Raw genomic sequence first — 22,346 nt, 5'->3', positions numbered from 1 at the left:
ATGATTCAGGGTTGAATAGAGGAAAGGAAAGAGAAGGACCTGGACTCCAGGGCTAACAGAGTGCAACGGGAGGAAGGAAGGACGGTGGGTAGTACACGTGTGACAGTGACAGCAGCGGCATTCGAGCAGAGGGGCACCCTGGGAGGCAGGAGGACCAAGAAGACAAGAACAAAGACATGTTAAAAAAAGGACAGAAAAGAGGGACAGAGTATTTCAATGCACCGAATGGACAATGAAAAAATCCAGTAGCAGCAGTTCATCACCTGTTTAAAGTTGAAGAAGGCAAATTAATTGTAATTGACCATTAGCCAAACCAATCCCACGTATAGCAATTGTCCAATCCTAGCTTAGCAACCGTAACTAGGCACAGCAGGCCTGTCAAGCTTTGCATTTCTTAACATGTGGAGGCAGTGTGCGCGGGGCTGTAGTAAGAAATGATGGGGATTTGGAGGATGGTATGCTGCCTGCCAACTGGCTTGCTACCTACAGTAGTAACCAAAGCCAATTAGCAAATAAGCTTTATTAGCTTATTGGCTACTTATGTTGTAACGTTTTTTTAAAGCAAATGTGTATCTCCACACACAAGCCGGTCACAGATTGATTTCAGAATTCAGGCTAATATTAGCAGCTCTATCCTGTTCTTTATTGAAGCTAAATTTACCCGAGATAGCCAGACACATTGGTTACTCCTCATCAAAATTGAAAACATGGCTTAAAAATATGAACAAGTATAACAGGGTCATGTTAGGACACAGTTTTACATTTCATATCATACTAATAATAAAAGGACTAACCAGCTCTTCACTGCAAAATATTCTCGTTTATGCAGTTTCTTTATTAACATGGATCATCAGCTGGTTATGATGCTAACTGGAAAATGTAGCTTTATCCTCAGACTCTTAGCACAATATCATTTATTTAGCCAAGACCCTTTTTAGAGGATGTTTCTTTTACAATGAGTCAGCTGGAAACATTGGCTGTAAACAGAGTTTTCCACCAACTCACGGAGCAACCATTACCTTAATTAGCTAGTTTGCTACCGCTGATAAAATCTGTCAGTGATAGAATAGGAGAAATCGCATGCTAGAAATAGGAAGCTGTTTCTCTCTTCCTTTGTCTGAAGACTTCTTGTTTCAGAAATTACAAATAATTCGGAGTGGTTCATATGTTAATGTTATTACTGTAATGGAAAGCTAGGTAATTCAGAGAGGTGGGGCTAAGCAAACAGTCAATTGCTTGTTGTGGAACTTACAAAAAGAGTGTCACAGTTCTTAAGCCAATTAAATTTGGTTGCATTCTCATCGCAATAAAACGCATCAAAGCAAATTGCAGCGGAAAGGAGTCCCTGGCTTTCTCTTCTCAAACTTAAACAGCCAGCCAAGGCTCATTATGCAGCTCTGTGATTACTCCATATATTATCTTTACAGGCAGGTAGTAAAACAAAGTGATTTGTGTCTCTGCATAAGCATGTGGTCCAGTCGTGTGCGTGCTCCCAGCTGTGCAGCTCTCTCAGGTGACAGTGATCACTGAGTGCTCAGTGCAGCCTGAGAGGTCAATGCATCATAGCGTAGCTCAGGGTGTATGCGAACATTTATGCAACACACTCAATCAGTGGTGGGGAAGAGGTGGATGGGTCCAACCAGTGGGGACTGAGCCCCCAGTAAAGTCCCAGAGGAAATCATGTGCCAGCCTGTGAGCAACAAATAAACTCTTCATTCATCATGTTTCGCATATGCACAAAAAGAAAATCTCTGCTGATCTCAGTGACTCACAGGGTAGGGGGGTGGGCGAGATGAAATTGGTAACAAAGTAATGACTCATCACTTAGTTTCTACCACACACATAGCAAATATTCTATTGTCGGTGGCCCATTGGGAATTCAGTGGTGGGGAAAAAGTCGGTCACGAGGTCTGTGTACCTTTTCTGAATTATGATTGCACAATGGTGTGTTTCTGCTCGCTCTCTTTCCATTTAACAATTAGAGCAAATTTAATGCTCTCTCTCACACGTGCACACACACACTCCCATTTACACACATACACATTTATTTTATGGTTTGTAGGGTGGTACTCACTGCTGATCTCCGCATGCTGCTCCACGACTGAGATACAGGACGGCTGGTTTTGGTCTCTATGACCTCTGAGGGCAGAGATGAAGGTGGGACATACTGTCTTGCCCTAGACTGCATCGCCATCTGATAGGCCACCTCGAATGCCTGTCCCAGTGTCAGGATGATCTCGTAGGTCTGTGTCTGTGTGACCGAAAAAATTGTTAAAAGTGTCAAAGTGTTCACCATAAAGTACAGTCTTGGTAACAGAATCAAACAGTGATGGTCAACATTTCAGCATTTCTGGTGCTACCAGACACAAAACAACTTCCTAACAGACTTTGACTTTTGATTTTCCTCAATTTATAATAACTTTAAGACAAACCATTGACTTCATACAATTTACTTGCAATACAGGTGTGCTGTGGAACGATTTAACATAGTACTGTAGCTTGGTCTAAACCAGTGGTACTTACACTTTATAATGACTTCTTTTATAATCACCATTATTTCATCGGGTTTGTACATGTTGTAATGTTGTGTTGCTTGTTTTTCACAATTTGTTGTAGTGGGTTTTTGTAGTCACACATGAAAACACTGTGCAGCACACAAAAGCAGTGTTCCTCACATTGTTAGGATAATTACTTGGTGTAATTATCCACTGGCTCGTGGTTGAATATCATGCACATTTTCACTAAAGGGCAAATGCACATTTTTGAACATATTGCGCATGAAGCGGTTGTGTTAAATGCAAATAAGTCAGGCTTAAAATTGTGTTTTGGGATGCCACATAACCGCAACATCCACGGTTTGATTCCAGCCATGGATGTTTGTTCCATTTCATACCCATCTCTCTAACCTTGTTTCCTGCCAGCCTTTTCTAAAAAAAGAAAATTGTGTTTTGGCCTGAAAACTTTGATCATTACAGTTTAGTTATGGTTATTTCCCTGCAGTTAACTGACACTCCACAGTGGTCCATCTGCCAGAGATGAAAGATTGTCGTCAACCTTTACAGGAACCGAGACACAAATTACTACATCATTTGTGCCTATACATGGAAATGCCATGCATAGCGGGAGAGAACTTCAATCAAGCCGTTCAATGAGCCAATCAAGGAAAATAATGTCCATAGGATGTTGCATGCAGTTTTAACTGTGGGATCTTTCACTGATGAATGTACAATAAGCTCAAGTTTAAAGAGGTTTAAAGGTTTCCTAAATGAATTGTAAGGCTGTTTATACTATTACAGTTATGTGTGCTGTTATCTAGAGAGCTGAATAATATTTTTTTAAATCAAGCAAAAGACTGAACACAAGACTAGGTGTGTATCTTTTTTTCAATGGGACATAGTACTCACCACTTCCACAGTGCTGAACACATGACAGAAATGGTGGCCACTCTTCAGATCCTTGGTGATGTAAGCAAAAGTGCAGAGGTCATCTGGGTCTTGGGCAGCGCACGAGATATTCCTGATCTCATGTTCTGCAACTATGGTCTAATGAAAGGAGAAAGAGAGATGGACAGGAAGGAAGTGAGTGCTAACTGGAAGCCAACCACTAATGGAGATGGAGACAATCAAGTGTAATGTTTGGAGTGGACAGATCAATAAACACAGAGACAAACAGAGAGAGACATACAAATATACTTCCCCATTACCTTTGTGGCTGCATCAATGAACTTGACCCCTCTGTAGGTAATGGACAGTATGACAACCGGACCCTTTCTTGAATCCTTTGATTTCTGTAATGGACAAGGATAAAAAAAAAAAAAAAGAGTGAGAGGCAAGTGCATTGAGTGCAACAAAGCAAAATAGTTCATGAATTATAAATGGGATAACAGAAATATGAATATTCAAAGATGTGTTTACTGGAATTAACTACATTTTACAATCCATAAAACACATTTCAGTTGTTTTTCAATAGTGTGAAGGAAAATGGAAGAAAATATATTCTTAAATGGGACATGATTCTTGTGATTTTCTGTCATTTATATGTCAGATGTCTTTGTTAAACATGGTCAAAGTTCCAAAACTGGTGAATGTCGCCTTCAAGTCAGGCTTTCCTCTACTTCCCCATCAAACTGACAATGGAGCGCTCACACACGTCCACAAATGGCCATTCAATAGCCTTTGGGGCTAAGGCCACAAGTTGTACTCTCATGTTTTGGATCAGATTCAGGCTCAAACATGAATGGATGTATTTGAGAAGTTTATATTTCGAGTAAAAAGCGGAAATAAGAAGCAAAGTCTCACTACTACTGTTTGTTTATGTAGCCTCCGGTACTGAAAGAAGTCTGATGAAGGGCAGCTTCCAGTTTATTGAACTGTAAATTATGCAAAGATATTCCAGCAGTGCTCAAAAAATAAAAATAAAAATAGAGACCTGGAAATGTGCATGATGTGTCCCCGTTAAAGCTTTTCAGTAATACTTGCCCTAATTTTAGCGCAGGCATCTTGTGTGGACTCAATCCCTCGTAGATCCCTGATTATCATTGATCCTAGGTACTAGGAAAAACAATAAAAACAGACACATCTTAACAAACTGCAAGTCAACACCACAGTACAAGATAGAGATCCTGCTCAGTTTACTTCATGGTTAATGGTGGGCTCGCTTAATATTTTCTTTGCAGTGAATCGTCTTCTGCATCTATGTTGACGATAGTAAAAGTGACTTACAGTCGCCTCGTACCCGCAGGAGTCCAGGATGAGTTTCTCAGGCTGGTGATGCCAGGCGGACACCGTGGCGTAGGTAGCAGACTGGCTTGGTGGCCGGAGGTTTAAACGAGAGTCTTTGTGTCGTTCGCTCTGTCTGTCCTGCAGAGATGCAAAATAGCTGGTTGGTGAACGCAGTAAAAAGAGAATACACAACTAACACCAGTGATATGAAACGTATCAAATTCTTCTGTGAGACAGTGGAAAGCCTCTGATGTCTTTGTGTCAGGGCCCTGTTTTTCACAGAGCCACATCTCAGTCGGTATACAAAATAAAGTGTGATGGCACATTGTGTATTGTGCATCTTGCTGGAGCTGAAAAGCAGACTTGTAGCCACACTGACTCCAAATATAAATCTGTGTGTCTTGTTCAAGGTGGTGAGGTAAAAGACATCTGACTGCTGTACATTAGTGTGAAGGCAAGGGAAGACTGCTGGGTCAGCACTTCAATAGAAGTCCTTTTTTGATCTGCTGCTTATAAATATTCATGCACTGGGTCAGGCCTTTAGGTTAATGTGCACTGTGCTCAGCTCTTCCATTAAACACTTGTCAGAGTAAAATATACCAATCACAATAATCTACTAAGCATTTGGGAAAATGATAAATATTGATTTTACATATTATGGACTGTTGAGTACTGCAGTCGTGCAACATTTCCCCTTCTTTGTGGTCGCTCCTCACCCTTTTTCTCTTTGGCCTCAGTGAGTCAGCCAACCATGCATGCTTGACTGGCTGTGTGTGAGCCGTGGTTTGACCTTTAGCAAATGGTGAAACTTGATCAGCGAGTTATTCTTAGTTCATTTCTTTTATGGAGGAACCAAAGAAATTCAGGGATTCGTGACAGTGAATGAGGATGCTGCATCAGATTGTTAGTTATTAAAATATTTCTAAAATCTCGAGCTGCATTGAAGGCAAATAATGACCCTTGATCTTACTGGCTGAGTTACAATTCTTAGCAGAATTCTTCTCTCCAAATGATCATATAATGACAGCCTGACAGATCTAAGTCAGTACAGCATCCTCTTCCTTACTCTTCATCTCATGGAGAGAGAAAGTCTGGTGGGCTCACGGAAGATCATAGAAGTCAGAGAAGGTGGAACTCACTACAGATCGCGGCCTCTCACTATAGGAACGCAGAGATACACTACAGTCTTGGTCGACTCCTCTCCGCCTCCGGTCTGACTCAGTCAGAGGCAGGAGCATGTCCATGGAGCGACTGGTGTAGGGGTCCATCTGACTGAGGGGAGATGTGGTCTGGGACAGGAGGTCATGGAACTGCCACATACACACACACACACAGAGATACACACACACACACAAAAAAAAGCAAACACAGACGAAGACGCACACCACAGATGAATGTTTTGACAGCACTGTCTAACATGGGCTGGCTTCCCCTGATCTACTTCCAAGCTTAATCCCTGACAAAAGAGCCTCTTCCATGGAGATTCTTAATTCTTTTTAGCCCGGTTTAATCTGCCTGGGAAATCAGCCCTGAGTATTTAACTGTTGTGAACATAATGAAATTGAAAAATCTCATTCCAAAATTAGACATCCACTGCTGAAAAAACAAAAAAAAATTGATCCATTTTCTCACAAAATGATGTTGGCATAGAATTACAGCTTTCCATGCAACATTGTCTAACTTCCATCTTGATTGTAAGATAAGGGAAATAACAGGGTGCAAACATGCATTATACACTATTTTCTAAACAAATCTACTGTATGAACTTTATATGCATATATTTCTATAACTTTCAAATGCATGCTGAAACAATATGGCGTATACTGAGGGCATCTGCAGAATTACTATTCTAATTGGGCATATTGAGCATACACTATCTCTTAACGAAATAAGCGTTGACAGTATATTAAATAATAATATGATTCCCATTGGTGGTACTTAAGATAAAAACTTCGCTCTTGGATTGTGCTGTCTTTCTGTGGATTCTAGTAAAGACATTGAATCAGTGCCATGTAATGGACAGCTTGTTATGAAGACCTACAATAAATGTAAACAATATGACTTTCTACATTATGCATCTTACCATAATTGGGGACAGACGACGTGACTTAGTCGGAGCCTCTTCATATGGTCTCTCTGCTAGAGAGGCAATGATCCTCTTCCTGTGGCCCAGCGGACCAATCTTAATAACCTGGAGAGGACAGTGTCAGGGCACAATATGAAGCAGATTTTCCAGTACATTGTCACATCAGTAACTCACACGCAATAACTTATCTAGACTAAACTAATAGAGATATATCCAAAATACACTGACACAGAGTTGGTGGCATGCACCCCTCACTGGCAGGCATCCACCGGCAAACAGAAATGACTCTCGTCAATAATTCAGCCTCAATCTGTTTTGCCGTAAGCTTGAAGTACAGCACTGTCTCCTTCCTGGCACACTCCATAATTCACAATCCATTTTTGGACATAGTGCTTAAATAACAGAGAGGAACTCGTGGTTTATAGGACAACAACAGGTAATATGCAAATAAGTGTGTGATTTATAGATAACGGTATGGCATAGATCTCCTTCATTTGTCACATTTTTTAAATATATGTTTTCAATTTACAGTATTTTAAGACTACTCGTTCACCTATCCACAGTATCTCTGTCTCTTTAAAACCTTTTACAACAGCCATCTCAGCTTGTGTGGCAAAAATCCTCAGAGGATGAAACATATTGTAGGTTAATTTTATGTAGTCAAAACTCATTATCTTAATACTGTATATTTGCATAATTGGCTATTAACATTCATGCTCATCCAGTAAAGGTGGATGTCGAGTGATTAATGTTACATTCACAATTATGTTGCCGGTACAAAATATTCGGTTACAGGCTCATATGGTTCTTTGTCTGAAGGCTTCAATTATTTATTCAGTGAGAGTCAGAGGCAGAAAAGGCAACTGGTCTGGATTTCTGGTGCTGTTTTCATTATTCTCATGTACAGAATCCCAAAGAGACCAGAACAGGACATTTAAATAGTAATAAAAACCCTTGGGGTTGTATAGGAATGTAAACCAGCTCATAGATCATATTGAAGTTTGATACTCTTTTCTGTAAGATGCTGAAGAGGATGAAGGAGATGTAATGGGCGAAGCGAGTTCTGCCAAGAGGCAGTTTTGCTACTCTGCTCACTGAAAGTAATGTGCCCTGCTCTCACACCCATCTTTCTGTACTGCATCGCAGTGAGCTGGACGCCGTCCCTCATACACTGCATCTACAGTATGTTTGGCTGCTGCTGCTGTTGCTGCTGCTGCTGCAGCTACTGCAGCTGTTGCTGGTTTCTGCCATTTTGCCACCGCTGTCTTTGCGTGTATCAACCAGACACATATAAGAATTGATGAGTGAGAAAAATAAGATTGCTTTAACATGCTCATCTTCTGCTCCTAAAACTCAACAATGCTAACTTCTACATGACTGGTTATCACACATGTAACAAACTGGTATCTAACATTACAAGCATGGTTGGTTTTTACTAGCATTTCACAGTATGAGTAGATAGTATATGAAAAGCATGTGGTTAGTTGTTCCCAACTTTAAACTGCGCCTACTAAAAAAAGATACAACGGCTGCTTGTTGCCCCTCACCACAGGCTGTATACTGAATATCTGAATAATTCAACCTACATTACATTCACCAACATGTGGTGTGACTTTTCCTTCTAAAACTGGATCACTGAAATACTTTTTAGAAGCCAGAAGAGGTTAAAACTATCCAATATTTCACAAGTCATGAATCAAAATTTGAGAAAGTCCAAAAAAATTAAACCTAATTTAATGTAGCAGATGGAAAAATGTTTCTTCTTTTCTATTTCTTTAATCATTTCAATTCATATTGAACCAAACTGGTACATGCGTTTCTCCATAACAACCACTGATTTTTACCACAAAGAAATTAGTTCTTCTTTGTAATTACAAATTATCACAAAATGTTACACTATTTCCATGAAGATTAAACCAAATTACATATTTCCCTGTCATCAGTCACCACACTTCTCCTTAATTTACAGTTATCTACTAATGACTCAGTGATTTTGAAAATGTGTCTGCTACATTTCTATGCAAATGCACCCATCAAAGAGCACCTCTCTGTTATTTCAGAATTGCATTTTAAAGTGCTTCTTAACCTAAAAAAAAAAATCCATAATATAAGGTGGTCATGTGATTAAGGAGACTGTTGTATGAAAAATGGTTCAGCGTGGTCCAGGTTTGACAGTTCATGGCTATGTAGAGTCCATCACCACCCATGAACCTCTGCTAAATGAATGAGTTAGCAATGGGTAAATGTTAAATGTAAACCGTGGCTTCTTACATTGACGATCTCCAGCTCCCACAGGTTCTTAACACACTCCAGTGTGCGGTAGCCGCTTGAAAGAAAGTTGGGCAGATATTCATGCAGGCCAAGGCCATCAAGCCAGGAGGAGAGAGACGTGCTCCCATCACAGCCCAGTGCTTTTACCTGAAGTGTAGAAAAACAAGTGTAAGAGGAGCAAGTACTGTAAATAACTTTTGTCTCCAGAAAAAAGATTTAACATAGAAAAAATATACAATATATTAATATTGTTTTCCAGTGCTGCCGATAATTCTGCCTCACTTGCGACTCTTTCAATATTTACAGACTCATAAATCTAACGTTGGATATATTCTAAACATTTAGACTTTTTATGACTACAACCCATGTCTAACCTTTTACATTTACAATAGAGTGTATGAAATTACCCTTTGAAATTGTAATGCATTTAACAGGACTGCTTACAATTTGAATTAGCAACATACAGTAGGCTACACAATAAGTTTAATTTAGTTTTCATTTTTTAATAAGGCAATCTTATTACACTAACACACTTTTCATCAATATCACCATCAGCACTGGTTTGAGCTAAATGGTAACATCAGCACGCTAACATGCTCACAATGATAATTGACCATACTGATGGTAAGCAGATCAAATGCTAATTAGCACTAAACAAAGACCAAGCACAGCTGGGCTGATGGGAATGTCATTAGTTTTGCAAGTATTCAGTCATAAACAGAAAAAGTATTGGATAAATTGAAATTGTTACCTGATGATGGCACCAAATGAAAAGTGTGTGGGGGCTATTACAATTCATCTTTAAGGGCACATTAATGTCTGTACCAAATTACATTCCATTGCAATCCATACGATAGATGTTGAGATACAATATATTACTCAAAACCAAAAAATGTCAACCTTATGGTGGCACAACATGAAATATATTAGGATTCATCCTTTCAGGACCAAGAAGGTCTGGAAAAAATGTTGCTGTGATATTTCAATCTTGACCAAAGTGGCGGACTGACCAACTGATGGATGACCAACTTTATCGCGCCATTGGCAGGTCTAAAAGTGCTTTTCCATTGATCTATTTTAGAACTACAACCCATGTTTAACCTTAACATTTACAGTATAATGTACAAGTTTTCCATTTAAAATTGTAACTAATTTAACGTTACAATGAAAATTAGTATTAGCAACTCACAGTAGGCTATGTAGTATATATGTAGTACTACTGCACTACATGCAAAAAACCACCAACAATATTAGGATTTGTCCTTTAGGAACCATGAATGTCTGAAAAAAAATGTGATGTAGATCCATCCAATGGTTGCTGAGATATTTCAGTCTACTCTGGACCATAGTAGAGGACTAACCAACTGATCAAACAACCAACCTTTCTGCGCGACTAGCATGTCTAAAAATATTTTTCCACTGATCTATTTTAGAAGTTTTCAACTCTGAACCATTGTTCAGGTGAACAAAAGGACATTAGTGATTATCTGCAGTCAAAAAACTGTTTTTCCCCTTATTCATCTATTTGTTTTGGCTTATCTGTAATTTTTATAAAAAAGACTATCAATTGAACTTTCTTTTTCTTTTTGAGATACTGTTTCTCACTTCTCCTTCCTCAGTGCTGAGGTTAAGTTATGATGTTAAGTACCTTTGGCAAGCCGCGTGCCGCATGGAGGATTTTCTTTCTATGTCCTGGGTCTGTGATCCCAATGTCTCTGAGATCCTGGTCCTCCATCACGTTACTCCCCTGCATATGCAGAAACGCAAGAGACACAAATACAAATAAACACATTCACACACAGCCACACTCGTACACACACGCATGTAAACAAATAGTCACATACACACAAGTACACACATAATACAATATGGACATACAGTAGTACAATACAAGAAATCAGTAATTGGTCATACGCTATATCAGAGCAATAATTTAAATGACCCTACTTACACACATGCATCTACTTACACATAAAACACACTATACTGACATGTGACACATAGCTGTGTAAGATTACAGGTCAATTAAAGTATTATGGCATATTCCACAATGTAACTACCAGGGCTAAATTGTATCTGTACAAACTCACACACACGCGGAATATGCAGATCTCTGACACAAGCAGTAACACCAGAGTGGGAGGACAATGAAGTCAAATAAATTGTGCATGCCAAGAGTAATCAATCTGATCTGGTGCAACTCTGAGGGAACAAAGCGTTCATAACAGCAGCAGCCTCTACCGGATCTCTTTGCTGCTGTGTTTCATTGACGGAAACTAAACAGTCCACAAGGAAAATGAATAAAAATACTCCACTACGGTTTGTAACAATGCCTTAATTTAGGAGGAAAATAATGAACAACAGGAACAATGAACAACAATAGTTTTCCGGTGCCTGAAATCTTGACTGACAAGCAGATTCTTGTCTATTTCATGTAGCTGTTCATATCCACAGCTTCAGCTGCTTTGTCATCTTATTCCGGTTTATAGGCAGGAATAAAGATACAAGGGGAACCTTGAAAATGTGGAGCTAAGCGTTTTTCCCTGTGGACTGCTGCAGATTGATTCTTCCTGGCCAAGAATCTTAAAATGTTCTGTAGTCTTTATTCAATCTGCTCTTACTGGATTGGCTTCAGAGCACAATGCAGCAGTATACACAGTCCCTGAATCAGGGTGCTGATCGCTAGAATAAAGGTCAAAACGAAGCGGGGTCTGATGTAAGGGAGTCCCGAAATAGATTCTCCACTTCTATTAACACAGTTTGAAGTTTGATGATGCCTCGGGAGACTCTGCAAACTTATTATTTCATGCTGCATTTGAAACATGTGACAGGAATGTATGGTTCAGTTCTTACATAGCTTATGAGCTATGGTAGTTTGATTTAATCTGATACGACTTGTAGATGTAGCCATGGTAGAAGTCCTTCATCTCACTGAATGCACTCAGTTAATGCAATAGTGAATTAGAATTGCTCCATTGCTCTGCCCCACAGAGGAATTGTTTAGAAAAAAAATATATCAAATTTTGTTACTTTTTAAAGAGACAGCAGACATGACAATGATCTGACAAAGAAAAAAAGACTTAATTTATGTGTTACAATATGTATGTTCAGTTCCATATTATAACATTTGTGAAAGAGGGAGCTGCAGAATCTGATGCAATATTAATGCAGGATAGATGCAATGTAAATGCCTGATGGGGAACTTTTAAGATGTTTTGCAGTAGACAATTTTCCTCATCGACACATTAGTTTGGACATCAGAGCAACAAAGTGTAACACTTAAGGAGAGAGATAATGTGGAATTTTTTGACTGTAAATGAAATGTCTGGGCATGAAGGCCAAGAGAATGAAAGCTACGGGCGTCCCACTTCTGGTAGCATGAAAGGAGCGCAAAATGATAATCATTGTGTAAAAATGATGAGAATGGGCACACAGCTGTTCATAATTTATGATCCCTCAAAAGCTGCATCTCAGGGCAATCATCACATGCAGAGAGCCTTGCCGACTCATGTGAGTGCTTGCTCTCTTGCTCTGGTGGGTGGACCCAAGGAAACTTTCCTTGGCGGCACTGTGCTAAAGCTGTAACTTTGGTTGCTTGCAGGTACAGTACGGCTCCATGCTGAAATCCCTGCCATTGCAGAATTAGAGTACACCCAGTAGGAATTGTGTCTTACTCTGGCTCACATGGATAGTGGGATTTCTAAGGATAAGAATCTGCATCTTAATTGTTATTCCTCAGTATGGTGAAAATGTATTCAAACATAACACTGGATTAAACGATGAGCCAAAGTGAAGTGTGCTGCTCTCTTCTCTGCAATGAATCCCCACAAACAAACTCTGATGTTCAATCTCAGCCTGAACTTAGATTGATCACATTTAAAACTAGTCTGGCAGATTCTAAAAGGGCAAAATATTAAACATTCACAATGTCTGCCTGACTACTCTGACCTTTCCCTTGTTTGCAACCTCCACATCTTTGTAAATATCCATGTGTAATTTGCCTTGTGAAACTAATGATTTATCTCCTTGATGCATCCAGTCCAGCAGACACATTAGTCGTGGCATGAAAATGAACATCCGAATGCCTAATGACCCATAGTCTTCATCCTGTGCCCTGGAAATCATGATCAACATGGAATCATCCAACCAAATTGTTGAAACAATACGGTGGCTTTGTTTTCTTTTAAATTATCTCCAGATAACTGCACACTTGTATTGGGCGATATAACAATATAATAACCTGAGGCGATAAAAATCAGTCAACTGGAGGAGATTTTGCTGCACAGTTCATAGCGAGGTAGCTCTTCCTTTAATATCTCTGGTAATATTAGGCTATTGTGGGCGGCGTTGCTAATCAGTGAGAAGGACTGATTTATGGTGGTGTTGGATTTACAGATTTTTGCACCAATTAATTATGAACGTTTATTTTCCATTAATTAATGAAAAACAGGAATTTTATCTATAAACTGTTTCTCAATTATTAATGTCCCAGAAGATGTGATATATCACGATAAAGTATATATCTCCATATTACAATATAATAATTACAAGATTTGTATCCATATTAAGGCAGACAACGATATTGATTATGATAATGATATATAATGATATTGGCAGATTTTCTTAAATAAATAAACTTATATAGGAGCGTAAACATACATTTTTGATAAAGATCCTTTACATTTTGGGGGCATCCAAGTGGCGTCATGGTTAAGATGCATACCATTTACTATGAAGGTAATGTCATCTGTTTGATTACTGGAAGGGACTTACATATTAGTCACCATCTGTCTCGCCTCATTTCATGCCACCTTTCTACTGTCCCCTATCAAATTAATTATAATGATAAAAAGATCCTTGAATTAGTTTTTTCTAAATGTCACTCATCTTTAGTATTTCTGTGCTGTAGTTTTCGGCCAACGTATACAAATATACAAATATCTGCAATAAGCTAATATTGGCTGATATATCAGTTTATTGGTCCAGCTATAATCCATATCACTCACTCATTCTCTCTTCCTTTACTATGACTACAGACATCAAACCCTGTTGGCATGCTGTCACCTCACGAACAAACACAAATCTGAGTGTGAAGCTTTTATCTGCACAGCATCTCACAGTAGAAGTGATCACATTATGCTGTGATCTCATGCCTTACCCAAAAGAAAAACCAGATCAGAGAGTAACACTCCTCAACTGGAACGCTCTGTGAATACAACCACTTTCCCTCTGAGCTTACTGGTTTCACTTAACTGAGCTCAGCTGTGACAAACTGATGTAACATATAGCCCATAGTGCTAATGCAGTTCTGCAGTCTGAGAAATGTCCATGTTTACCCTTTGGGCCTAGTTATTTACGGTGTACAGCTATGTTTTTCCGAATAACATGACCGGGGCACTAAATGGTGTTTTCTACAATCATTGCCAAACGCAATATCAAGTTTCCTTGCAATGTTCTTTACAGGGAACACGATAACGCTTTCAGCCATACTGTAGGCGTTTTTTTAGCTGCAGTCAAATTAATTCATCAATATATAATCTGATGGAGATGTTTAAAAACTGCAAAACACTCCTGCAAAATGTGCCAATTCTTTCCAGAAACACTAATCTGTGTGATGATTTTTTTCCAAACAATCACAGTGGACAGATAATGTGGCTTTTGATAATCTACTTAGTGGTGAAATGATACATTTGTAACCAAAATGAATGTCTGCATGCAAGCATGTGTAATTAAAATCTAAAAATTACAAGTATACAGTATCTAAATACAGCATTAGAGCATGCTGCTGCAGTGTAATCATACATTGTGCAGTTATTGCAAGACTGTCTTATAAGCACCACAAGCAGAGTACAAAGCAAAATGGGTAGAGGATTTAGTGAGATTTGGCAAGCAACCATGCAAAGTGTTTTCAGAATAAAGCACAGTGTATTTAATGTGAGGATTGTATGTCAGGTTTTTATGCAGAGGTCAAGTCCAGTGGCTGTAAATCAGAAGATTCAATACAGGGGTTGGTGGGGGTGACTGTAGAATTGTACAGTAAATGAGATAGCATGATTGGGAATGCAGGAAAAAAGTTAATGGCTTTTGGTTGTCATTTGTCTTGCCATTGATGACAGCCCATATTCTTTAAAGGGATTCAGTGAGGGGCCATAAATCTTAGCAGGGTCATGCATTGCAAGGAGGTGAAGAGGAGTTATGAAGGGGAGAGTAGAAAAGGAAGAGAGAGGGTGCAGGGGTGAAGAGAGAAAAAGGGGTGGTGGGGGTGGTAGAGTGGAGCTGCTAAGAGACAAGCGGAGGGTGAAGGAGCAGAGTGGTGACATAAAAAGAAAAATGCAGCTTGGTTGACGGAGGGAGAGACTGAGTGATGTAAAGTGGAACCGACCCTTGAGATGACGTGCTGCAGGTGACTCACCATGAATCGTAGGTCGTCGAAGCCATTGAGCAGGAACTTGCTCTCGTACTGCGGCAGCCCCACGTGCTCCAGCCACTCTCCCACCGGCTGGTCCAGGGCTTTACCACAGGCCCCATCTGCCGAGAGAGGGAAGCGCTTCAGCAGGGAGAAGCCGTTCAGCCGGTAGCAGCGGCACTCAGAGGACGACACATGGCATTGCCACATCATCCTCGGCCAGCAGAGGCAGAGCCGAGTGCAGCAGCACCAGGCAGGGTGGGGGGGAGACAGGGTCCAGGCCGGGGGTGAGGGGCTCCCACGGTACAGGCGGGGGCCCGGCTAACTCAAACACAGGAGGAGGGTAGGAAGTGCTGCAGGCCCAGCTCAAGCCCTGCAGGGGACTGACTAGGCTAATATACACCCACTGGTGTTAGTGTGACTGACTGGAAATGTCAGGCGAGGGTGGAGGTAGTGCAGGGAAAGAAGCCCATCTGAAGCTTGGTACTGTTAGATATTTGGACTGAGCCACTACGGCATCTTCCAACAAACAGGGTTCACTAAACATTCCTTTAGTGAGCAGATGAGCGGGTGTAAAAACAAAGGCTTGGCTAGTACAAAATCATAACAATAATGAACACTACAAGTAATGAGACTAGATCATTTTCAGGTCGAGGGAAAATGGAAATGAATTAATTAATCGCTAAATCAGACATTTTCACATACATCACACATTATTTACTCTACTAAAATTATCCCCTTCATTCTCTCTAAAATCAGAAAGTACTCCATCAGAGTCTAACACAGAAATATTTAGTTCCCCCAAAATAAATTTGTGAGGGTTTTCACCACATACTTGTAAAGCTCTGGCTGAGTCCCATGGCTTCATTGGTCAACCTCTTTGAGAGCTAGGACACGGCTCATACAATGAAGGTAGCAGCATTTTTTAAAGTACTGTTGAGGTACTCATGTTATATTTCGATCAAGGAATACACATTTGCTTAAATCATTTTTCGTCCTTACTCCAGTGCCACAAGGGGTACGGTTAGGTAGACATATTGTAAATCCTACATCAAAAAAGAATTGTTGGCTTAGGATTTGCTGATGTGCTGATTCCAAACTCCTCAATTCATTATCAAATCCAAGTATAGATTCCTTGATAAAGCTCCAGGTAAACTGTCTGCCACTGGAAAAAAGCTTGGTGTCCTTGGTGGTGCCAGTGCTTCCTGTGCTGCCCAGCATTCACACTCTTCAGCAGGCTGCTGGCTGGCTGGCTGGCTGTGCGACTCCGCCAGAGAACGTGCTTCTCATCTCTCAAAGCAGTAAATCCAGGTTCAGATCCAGCAAGCAGACGGCAGGTGAGTCTCTTTACTCTGAAGCGAGTATCACTGCAGGACCATAGTGCAGCTTAAGCTAGCACCTTCTTGAAGGCAGGCACCCCCCACTCCCACCCTAGCCCACCTGGTTCTTCTCCCTGCTGGGTACAGCTAGCAGCCTGTGCGCTCAGGGCAGAGGTTTGCTGCATCCCCTGCCTGTCTGAGACATGCAGGCAGTGCAGATGCAGTGACAGCAGCTGCTCCTGGCTCACACACGCTACCCCTCACTGCTCACAGAGCATAACGTCCTGATGCCGGCTACTTCTACACAGGAGACCAAAGATCTACCTCAACCTCAGCTACTGCTGCCACGTCCTTACCACATCCACGACAGGCAACAGACTCAGTGATCAACCCCCCCCCCCCTTCCTCATCCAAGCAAATCCCTCAAGCTCTTCTTTTTTAACTCCCCTCCCTCCTTGCTCTCGTGTCTCTGCTTTCTTTCTCTCGCTCTCAATCTCATAGACCCATTCCCATACTGTGTGATCGCACTGCAGGGCTGCCGTATGCTGCCTGATGAAGTGGGGTGCTGCTCCACGTAACCACCTCTCCCTCTCTCACTATATCAATTCCCCTCCCTCTGCCGCTCTCTCTCTCTATGCTTGCACTCTCCCTCACTCTCGCTGCCTGCCTCTCGCTCTCAAACACACAGACAGATGCACACACACATATGCACTCTTCATCGTCTGTCTCTCTCCTTTCCCCGTCTATCTTACAAATGCACATATACTTGCTCCTCTCCGTCTGTCTCTCTCTAACCTTACCTCACTTCTCCCCCCACTGCACTGATTAGAATTGCACAGAGACACTCTGATCTTGCCAGTGCAGAAAGGACACCACCATCAGAGGCAAGGAACAAGCACTGAGAACCCCAAATTACAGTCCTTTCTGCAAAGAATGACTAGAATGTAATGGGATGACAGAGACCCAATCCTGTTCTGCAGGAGCTACGCCAATTTTTTAGGTTAACATGGGATATTGAAATAAAGAGCCTTCTCAAGCCCCTGCTTATTAGCAGATGGCTTTAATTCATTTACATCTTACTTTGATGATAGAACGAGGGGGGGCAGCATTGATTCAAGTCAGCAGAAGTCTCTAATGCACTCATACAGAAAAGGAAGAATGGGAAAAGAGAAGAGAAGACATGCACACACTTCTTTCAAGTCCTGTCTCTTCTCCATCCCGCGAAGTCATACAGCATGACAGAAAAGAAGCAAATTCCATTATGTACTTCCAGCTGCTCGTGTCACATCAACCATTTTTCAAGCGCAACGGTGGCTACTTACAGGATAAAGCCTGGATAAAAAAGTGAGATGATATAAAATTCAGATAGATGTGTGTGGGGTAAAAAAAAAAGAAAAAAAGAATTGCCACAGTCAACACAGGGAGTGATAGACCTTAGCATCCACCTATGCAGGGCTGCTTACTGCGTCCGTCACTGGTGTTATCTGGGTACAGCTGCAGGCAGAGCGTAATTATGCAGGCTTTCAAGCTGCTTGCAGTCACCTCACACATTCCCAGATGGGTAGTCAGCCAGTCAGTAAGACAGTCAGGGCAAAGAGAAGCAGTGCCAACAGAGGAAGGCAAAGTGAAGGGCTATTGATTGAACCTCCTCCATAATTGGCCCGCCTGTACCGCTGTTGCTCTGCGTTAATGATCAGGTAAAAGGCCAGGTCAGGTCTCCGTGACCCGTCAGTCATCCACGAAGGACCAATGCTCATCATTCGTTATCAGGAAGAGAGAGGCTGCTGTCAAATTTGCTCTGACTGAGGAGAAGAATGATGGAAAGAGGAAGAGAGGGAGAGAGAGAGAGAAAATGAGCAGTAGACAGATAAGAGACAGAAAAAGACTAATAGAGGAGGAGGCGATGAAACATATGGGCGAGATAAGATGGTAATAGGAAGTAAGAAGGATTGAAGTGGACTAATTATGATTCACTACGAGATCCCACAACTCCCCTTCCTCCTTCTTTACTCTTTCCCTCCTGAGCCTCATACCAAAGTCAGCTCTTACACCACAATACCCAGACAAAGACTGATAAAAATACCAGCCACCCCTTCCAATTACTTCCATTCATTTGGGACAGCAACACCTCCTACTGTAGTAGGACCTAATTACTGACTGACAGAGTATCCAATGCTCCTCCGTGGGGGGGAACTGGGTCACTGTCTTATCCCCTGTTAAACAGGCCAAGCTGTCAAATCTATCCAAGTGGCTTTCTGTACTGTTTGAGCATTGCTAGGTCTAGACTTGGCTCAGAGGAGCGCCCAGAAGGACCTATTTACAGAAGACGAGGTAAAGGTTGTGCCTAGATAAAGTCGTGCCTCTTTATCAGAGCAGGAGAAAAGCACTAGCTCCTTGTCAACACACCCAAGCACTGGAGAAAATGAGCCGCAAAGCTGAATTAATTCAGGGAAACTGAAGGCGGACTCTTTTCCTTTGAACGTCAGAGTGTGCCTGTACACAAACCGAGTCGATGCCTCCTGTGTGCTGTTAGCTGAGCTCTCTCTCCACTCCCTCTCTCTTTTTAAGCTCATTTACTCAGTGCTCTCTTAGCACACAATCGAGGCACTAGTGATGGCCACACAACACAAACAACCTCATCCCTGAGCACGCAGAATGGCGAGAAATTGCAGGGCTGGTGTTTGTAGTAAATCTGATGTTCAGAAATGTGCGTCTTCAAGATGATTTGGGCATTCTCGGGTCTTGATATTTGAGGGACGATATACAAGAAATAGGTGGAAAGAAAGAAACTACACAAAAATAAAGGATAGAGGATAAGGTTTTCCCAGCACTGTCACAATAGAAAGATAAAGGTGGGATGAAGAGTGACAATTTAGGTTTCTATATTTGTGTAATCCTCCTTTCTATACTTCTTCTCTCCTCTCCTCTCCCTCTTTCCCCTTCTCCTGGTGATGGCTCTGAAGGGTGCCTGCTTGTTCCCTTTCGTTACATTGAGCAAAAAAGACACATGACCTCTTTACTATGCGACAAATGCAAAAACAGCAACAAAAGTATCCTTGCAACCTCTGGAACTACTTGTGCACAATCTCCGATTAAAATCGGAGCAGCAACTGCATGACTCAGCTGAATCTGGGACACTTTCAGCATGCTGTTCTTCAAACAAGGCCTATAAATAGCACACACCTATATGTGCAAGCAAACAAACAAACAAACAACATATTTCCTCTTATGTAATGCGGAATAACCTCAGGTGTTAATTGTTGGGATAGCAATTAATTTAAAAACGCTTGAAGTCAAGTTACAATTAAAATCATGAAATAACACAAGCTTGTTTTAAGATTGCTTTGCTGCTCCTTTTGGGTTAAAATAACAAATGTGAAAAATAATTTGGTTAGAATTACATGATGGTTAAAAAGATAGTAGGATGATTTTGTATATCCTTTATAAATTAACTGGGGAATACTCTTTGCAACGTTCATCTACATCTTATATTCATAAATGAAACTACAGTTTATCATGTGAAATTAAAAGATTTGTAGCTTCCACCACCTCATCAGTCAATTAGATGAAATGAGTAACATCCTTGACATTTTGTATATTAATTAAGTTAAAGTGCCCCTCCAGTCATAAATGTGTTTTTTCCTCTTGTTCCTATAGTTGGATGTTTGAGCTTCACTGGGCAGAATGATGTATGTGCACAGTTTGACACTAGAAGGCTGTTTTCACATTCATCTGCTAAAAATGGAAAGTTGCTCTGCACCCACGTTAAATCTGAGTTAAACGGGTGCATCTATAAATATGATTTGTGACATCACACTAGTTTGGATGCAGTCGAGGGCCCTTATACATCACAGAAGACATGATGCGGTCTCTTAGAGCCTGCAGGGCACATACACGAAAATGGATTTGTACAGTAACGAAACAATTAAAAACACTATTTGCATATTAATAGATTCTGTATTTTCCAATGAGGAAGAAGAAGTAGATGTAATTTACAGAATTTTTAATAAGCTACCTTTTTTTCTTTTTTGTGTGGAAAAAACATGTCAGACACAATTTATTCTTCCAAGTTGAGGATTTTTATGTCTTAAAACATGTCTGGAGGGGATCTTTAAATTGGTTGCACACTCAATCACTGAGATCTTTTTTCCATTAAGAGTATTGCCATTTAACCTGCATAATATACACCGTCAGCCATTGTAATGGGCCTCTAGGAAGACAGCGATGTAAGAGATAATATAAGGACCTCATGACCTCACTGTGGTGCAGCACTAAGAGTCTTAATTCTCTTAATTCCACTGTCGTTTTTTTTTCTTCTATTCTTACTTGATATCCATTTATCAAAATCACACATTTTATCATTAGCGTTCTGTCTTTCAGCTTGAGTGGAATTACACCTTGCTGTGGTCAGCACACTGTTAGCTAATGAAAATGTTAATCTAAATAAATCTAATGAGACTTGTAAAAGGCAATCCTGTGCAGACCTGCAGAAGCTGTTACACAATGCCCTATGATGAAACCCCCTAATGGCAGAGTATCTAATGGAGGTAGGTTTACACTGTATCTACTCAAGAGTGTTATCTAAACAAACTGAGTTCTTGCCAGCTGGCTTCTCCCTCTGCGCAGCCTGGAGGACACTTGATGAAGCGTAGTATCAATTCAAGCCCTATTGAGATATACAGTAACACCAGGAATAAAAAGAAAATATGACAGTGAATTTGGAATTAGATTTCCCGTAAACTGCAATCCTTGTGTGTAACGAATAACAACAATGGTGTGCCAAACAAATGTCAGTTTGAATCACTGTGACTTATAAGGACAACAAAACTACCCTCCGTCCTTTCAGGTGTCTTTGAATACTGAATAGCAACTCTTAGAAAATCTGTTGACGCTCAGAAGTGCAATCAGTCACATGGCTACAGAGGTTGCTGCTTATATTACATATATTCCCCACTCTATAAACTCTATGGGACTATAATCAATACAGCATTGGTGCAATTAAGAGTTATTTTGCCTTAAATGACCAATAAATTACACTTCATATCTCTAGAAGAAAAAATGACTCCATACTGCCTAAATTACATTCTATAATAATGGAAACAGAATAGGTTGTTAAGTGTTACCTGAGCTTGGTGTGGGCTGTTTGCTTTTGGACGTTGCAATGCCTGCTCCAATCAAGTTCATGATCTTCTCGATCTGTTAAAGAGAAGAAGTATGAAAAACAAAAAAAGATCAGCTTTGCATTTGATTGAAATGTCAATAACAACAAAAAGGAAGAAAAGAAAACAGTAAAACAACAGTGATGAAATGTTGAAATGTGCATTAAACTCCTATAACTCCTGTAGCCAAACCAATTATAGCCAGGAACACTGGAGAAATGGCACCGGGTGAGGAGTTGGGACAGAGTGTCAGAGTGCTGTAGCGTTGGGAAGGAGGCGGGTTACTTTGCAATGATGGATTACAAGCAACAGTGCAACGTGGACAGCAATTCAATGACTAACTCACCACTCAGCAAAAACACAGCGGGGTGAATTACAATCTAG

General features: G+C 40.7%; 1 protein-coding gene across 2 annotated transcripts in view; it reads right to left on the bottom strand.

The window, feature by feature from the left end:
- anks1ab (ankyrin repeat and sterile alpha motif domain containing 1Ab) overlaps window positions 1-22,346 on the bottom strand; it is a 45,242-nt gene that overhangs the window by 4,390 nt on the left and 18,506 nt on the right. For both annotated transcript variants that reach the window (XM_062415921.1, XM_062415922.1), the window contains exons 2-12: window positions 21,927-21,999; window positions 15,491-15,606; window positions 10,727-10,825; window positions 9,079-9,225; window positions 6,805-6,912; window positions 5,861-6,031; window positions 4,722-4,859; window positions 4,479-4,550; window positions 3,704-3,787; window positions 3,405-3,542; window positions 2,075-2,251 (exon numbers count right to left, since the gene is read on the bottom strand). In XM_062415921.1, coding sequence (XP_062271905.1) covers window positions 2,075-2,251; window positions 3,405-3,542; window positions 3,704-3,787; window positions 4,479-4,550; window positions 4,722-4,859; window positions 5,861-6,031; window positions 6,805-6,912; window positions 9,079-9,225; window positions 10,727-10,825; window positions 15,491-15,606; window positions 21,927-21,999 — 1,323 coding nt within the window. The remainder of the gene's footprint in view (window positions 1-2,074; window positions 2,252-3,404; window positions 3,543-3,703; window positions 3,788-4,478; window positions 4,551-4,721; window positions 4,860-5,860; window positions 6,032-6,804; window positions 6,913-9,078; window positions 9,226-10,726; window positions 10,826-15,490; window positions 15,607-21,926; window positions 22,000-22,346) is intronic.

This window comes from Scomber scombrus, chromosome 3, assembly GCF_963691925.1.
Source record: "Scomber scombrus chromosome 3, fScoSco1.1, whole genome shotgun sequence".
NCBI lineage: Eukaryota > Metazoa > Chordata > Actinopteri > Scombriformes > Scombridae > Scomber > Scomber scombrus.
This window is presented reverse-complemented; position numbering and strand designations above follow the sequence as displayed.